The sequence below is a fragment of the Empidonax traillii genome, unplaced genomic scaffold, assembly GCF_003031625.1.
Source record: "Empidonax traillii isolate 1590-97213 ecotype Southwest subspecies unplaced genomic scaffold, ASM303162v1 scaffold1602:size438507, whole genome shotgun sequence".
NCBI lineage: Eukaryota > Metazoa > Chordata > Aves > Passeriformes > Tyrannidae > Empidonax > Empidonax traillii.
The window spans coordinates 375,808-380,403 of record NW_020956795.1 but is presented as its reverse complement, the minus strand read 5'-3'; the positions used below and the strand labels follow the sequence as shown (position 1 = coordinate 380,403).

General features: G+C 64.2%; 2 protein-coding genes across 2 annotated transcripts; both read right to left on the bottom strand.

Moving 5' to 3' along the window:
• Positions 1-234: 234 nt before the first annotated feature.
• On the bottom strand, positions 235-1,162 carry DOHH (deoxyhypusine hydroxylase). The gene is made up of 2 exons (XM_027908076.1): positions 1,128-1,162; positions 235-657 (listed from the first exon to the last, which is right to left on the bottom strand). The coding sequence occupies exon 2, from the start codon at positions 598-600 to the stop codon at positions 235-237; it is 366 nt and encodes a 121-aa protein (XP_027763877.1). The 5' UTR covers positions 601-657; positions 1,128-1,162.
• A 634-nt stretch (positions 1,163-1,796) lies between these two features.
• On the bottom strand, positions 1,797-3,246 carry LOC114070574 (protein ANTAGONIST OF LIKE HETEROCHROMATIN PROTEIN 1-like). The gene has a single exon (XM_027908058.1). It carries the CDS (start codon positions 3,073-3,075, stop codon positions 2,092-2,094), a length of 984 nt encoding a protein of 327 aa, XP_027763859.1. The 5' UTR covers positions 3,076-3,246; the 3' UTR covers positions 1,797-2,091.
• Positions 3,247-4,596: the final 1,350 nt, after the last annotated feature.

Here is a 4,596-nt window from a genome sequence, read left to right as displayed (position 1 = left end):
AAGTGGGACAAGCATGGACTCAGGCTTGACTGACCAGTTCCAAATGGGACAATAAGTGGACACAGGCCTGACTGACCAATCCCAAATGGAACAAACAGCAGGAGGGAGCCTGGCCAAGAGGGAGCCTCCTGTGGAACAGGAGGGCTCGGCCAACCAGTCCAGCCAGGCCTGGCCAGAGGATGTAGGTGAGGCGTTCCATGACTCAGGGTCTGGCAGCCAGGCCGGACCAGGCCACTATGAGCTGCTCATGCACAGGGGAGAAAGCAACCCCAAGCCCCACTTGCCAGCCCTTCCCCACCCCCAGAGCCACAGGAGCTGCTGCCAACCTGCTTCGTGCCTGACCATGGGCTCCTGCGCCGTGTCCTCCAGCACCTGGATGAGCAGGGGGATGGCGGCCTCGTCCTGCATCTGGCCCAGGCAGAAGGCCAGCTCGTGCTTCAGCAGCGCCGAACCGTCCCCGAAGGCGCGGCCGATCCAGTTCACGGCCGCGGGGCCGCCCAGGTTCCTCAGGGTGAAGAGCGCCCGGAACCGCGCGGGCAGAGGCTGCGCCGCGTCCACCAGCGTGCGGCCGATGGCCTCCACCTCCTGCTCCGTCACCATGGCGGGGGCACGGTCCGGGCACACGGGGCGCGCTGCGGGGGCTGCTCGGTCACCGTCCTGCGCGCGGGGAAGGGAGCGAGTCACGGGGAGCCCTCACCGCCACCGGGTCCTGGGGAACGGCACCGCGGGGCCGGGGCTGAGCCCGCAGCGAGTGCCCGGACTCGGGCTCACCGGATACCCGAGACCCCGCGCCGCGATCGCGCCGGGCCGGGCCCGAGGGGAACGGGGAAACGAGGGGGGATACGGAGGGTCAGGGGGAAACAGAGGGGCTCGAGGGGCTTCCTGGGTGGTGCCGGGAGGTCCAAGGATGACCAGGGACGACCAGAGGGACTGGGTTTGTCCCTGGAGGGTGCCGGGGGTTCCAGGGGTGACCGAAGGGGCTGGGTTTGTCCCTGGGGAGTGCCGGGGGTTCCAGGGTTGACCGAAGGGGCTGGGTTTGTCCCTGGGGAGTGCCGGGGGTTCCAGGGCTGACCGAAGGGGCTGGGTTTGTCCCTGGGGGGTTCCGACCGCGCCGGTGCCGCACTCACCGCGCGCCGCCATGTTGCCGCTCCGTCACGTGACCGAGCGGCGGCGCACGCGCAGCACGGCCCGAGATGGGGGCGCTGCCTCCCCCAGGCCACCAGGGGGCGCTGCCGCCTCCAGCGCCGCCATTTCCCGGGAGGCGGGTCCGGCCCGGCGGGAACCGGGATGGGGAGGATGGAGGGAGCGGAGGGGGGGAAGAGCCCGACAGAGAGACAGGGGCCCCTCTGGAAAAGGGCCGGGGGTGCTCCAGGCTGGGCAGAGCCCAGAGAGGGAGCAGGATGGGTAAATCCATCCAGAGACAGGCCGCGGGGGTGCCAGGCTGGGCAAACCCCTCTGGAGAGGCACCAGGGTTGTCAGGCCGGGCAAATTCCTCCAGAGAGGGGCTGGAGGGTGCCAGGCTGGAAAAAACCCTTCCAGGGAGGGATCAGAGGCTGCCAGGCTGGACAAACCCCACCCTGAGAGGAGCTGGGGGGTGCCAGGCTGGGCAGCCCACCCCACTTGCCGCAGGGCAGCACGTGCAGGAGTTTGCGGGTGCAGTTTCATTCCCTTGGCGTGTCACTGCTCTGCCTCTTCCTCCCCCTCCCAGGTGTGTTTACGCAGCAGGTTTTGAATCTTCAAAGGAGTTTTGCCTCATTTCAAGGCTCCTGCTGGTTTCAGCCCTGACGGAGGGGCCACGGGACAGAGGAGAGGGAGATCCCCCATTCCCCCATCCACTCAGCCACGACCCCCACTTTTGCTCCCACAGCACACACCACACCACTCAGATCCTGGCAGAGAGAGCAAGGGCACAAAATACATTCCACTGCTTGAAACCTGCACAGCAAACCCGGCACAAGCACGACATGGCCACCCCCGCCCGCCCTGGGTCCGGATGGTGCAGCTGGTCGGGCTGCAGTCCTGGCACCGCCGGGCCAATGTTTGCCAGAGTCTAGGAGCAGGGCTGTGCAGGGAATGTGCAGGGCAGCCCCATCAGCCCTCCCCGCAGCTCTCGAAGTACTGGCACATCAGCTCCCGCACTTGCTCGGCCCGGGTGTCCTCCATGGCAGCCGGCGCGGGCTGGCAGGGCTTGGGCAGCTCGGTGGGCTCAGCCCCCTCCAGCCACTCCTCGTTGAAGGGGTTGTCGTGGGCCTCGCAGACGTTGTGCAGGATGCAGCAGGCCAGCACCAGGGTGGGCAGCAGCTCCAGGCTGCAGTCGTCGCACTTGAGGAGGATCTGCCAGCGCGCCTTGAGGCGCAGGAAGGCGTTCTCGATGACGCTGTGCGCCCGCCTCAGGCGGTAGTTGAACTGCAGCTGGCGCTGCGTGAGCTTCTCGTCCTCCTGGTAGGGCTTGAGGATCCAGTCCTGCAGCGGGTAGGTGGCATCGCCCAGCAGCACGTACTTCTGCGCCTTCCCCATGAAGTGCTTGGGAGGGTTGGGGCACAGCCGGCCCTCCTTGGCCAGCATCCACAGGCTGGAGCTCTCCAGCACGGCGCTGTTCTCCATGCTGCCCGGGAAGGCGGTGGACACGTCCCAGAACTGCCCCAGCCCGTCCACGGTGGCCTGCGTGAGGATGGAGTGCCAGCCCTGGCCGTTGCAGTAGTCGCTGGCGAGGCGCAGGGGCGGGTGGATGGGGATGTGCAGGCTGTCCAGCGCCCCGATGCAGTGGGGGAAGCCCCAGCGCGCGCGGAAGATCCGCACCATGTTCTCCAGCTCCTTCTCGCCGGGCAGCCGCAGGTAGAGCGGCTTCAGCAGCAGCACCACGGCGTAGCTCACCTCCCTCACGCAGCTCTGCACTGTGGAGGGCCCCACGCCGAAGAGCGGGCTCAGGGTCTGGTAGCCCACGTTGGTGGCCAGGTGCCACAGGGCCACGGCCACCCTCTTCTCCAGGGGCAGGGTGGGGTGGAAGTGGGCGCTGTGCGGGGCCAGCCCGGGCCGCAGCTGGTTGCAGATGTAGAAGAAGGTCTCCTTGGACATCCGGAACTTCTCCAGCCAGTCCTGGGGCCCAAACTCCTTCAGGACCACCCGCTCCCACCAGTCCGAGCTCCTGAGGCTGGGCCAGGCGCGGGGGTAGAAGCAGCAGCTGGTTCTTCTCCGGTGAGCGATCAGGAGCTGCAGGGGGAAACACGAGGGGTGTGAGAGGGCACCTCCCCAGGATGCCCCTCTGAAGACCACCCAGTTCAAGAGACCTGCTCAAAGCAGGGGGTCACCCAGTGCCAGGTAGCCTGTGGTCCCAACCAGAGTAACACTGGGTCAAATCTTCCTCAGAAACCCCACTGTGAACCCACCAGGCAGTAGCTGTGACCATGGACAAGATGTCCAAGTGCTGCAGACAAGGAGCTTCCTGAAAAAGTCCCTTTTTTGGGGTGCCCGCTCCCCCTGGGGCTTTGTATTTTAACGACCATTCCTGGATTTCCTGCGACCAAGAGAACTATGGGCTCAGCCCTGATTTGGAAGGGGGAGCGAGCACCCCTCGAAGGTGGGAGTCATGATTTGGAAAGGGGAGCTCCTGGTTCCTCCACAGGAATTGTTTTTCTGTTATTGAATTCTAAAAATAACTTTGAGCTGAAAAGAGGTTTTTTCCCTTTCCTTGGGCACTGCTGAGGACAGCAGGTCCTCCATGTTCCCCCTCCCAAGCTTGTCTTCGCTGCCCTGTATCCCTTGTATCCCCAGGCCTTCTGTATCCCCCATCCTTTGTGTCCCCCACTTTGATGTCACCCCCTCCTTCTTGTCCCCATATCCTCTGTATCCCTCATCCTCTGTGTCCAGGATCACATCCCATGTCCTTCAAGTCCTCTGTCCCTCATGTCCCCCCATCCCCCACATTCCCCATCCTTTGTGATCTGTGTCCATGTGTCCTTTCTGTCCCACACCCCATGTTTTGGGTCCCACATGTCCCCCACCCTTTGTGTCTCACTTGTGACCCCCCCGTGCTCCCCGTCCTTCCCACCCCTGTGCTTTGTGTCCTGCACCCCCTGCCCCCCATTTTCTGTGTCCCTGTGACCTGTGTACCCTCGTGCCCCACATCCCTCCTGTCCATGTGTTCTGTGTCTCACACATCCCCCTTCCCGTGTGACCTCTGTGTCTCCCATATCCCCCCATCCCCTTTATCCCTGTGACCACTGTGTCCCCCATATCCCCCATCCTTTGTGTCCCTGTGACCATTGCATATCCCCCCATATCCCCTCATCCTTTGTGTCCCTGTGACCATTGCATATCCCCCCCATATCCCCCATCCTTTGTGTCCCCACGTCGTCAGTGCATCCCCATGACACCCCCATCCTTTGTGTCTCCATGACCTCTGCATCCCCCGTGACACTCCCATCCTCCATGTCCCCATGACTACTGCCTGTCCCCCGTGTCCCCTCGTCCACTGTGTCCCTGTGACCACTGTGTGCCCCATCCCCCATCCTGCATGTGCCCGTGGCCACTCCGTGTCCCCCATATCCCCCATCCTTTGTGTCCCCAGTGAATGTCCTCATATCCTCAGTGTATCCC

Excerpts from the sequence above, each read along its gene's own strand:
- DOHH (XM_027908076.1), bottom strand. The coding sequence starts at position 600 with ATGGTGACGGAGCAGGAGGTGGAGGCCATCGGCCGCACGCTGGTGGAC.
- LOC114070574 (XM_027908058.1), bottom strand. The coding sequence starts at position 3,075 with ATGTCCAAGGAGACCTTCTTCTACATCTGCAACCAGCTGCGGCCCGGG.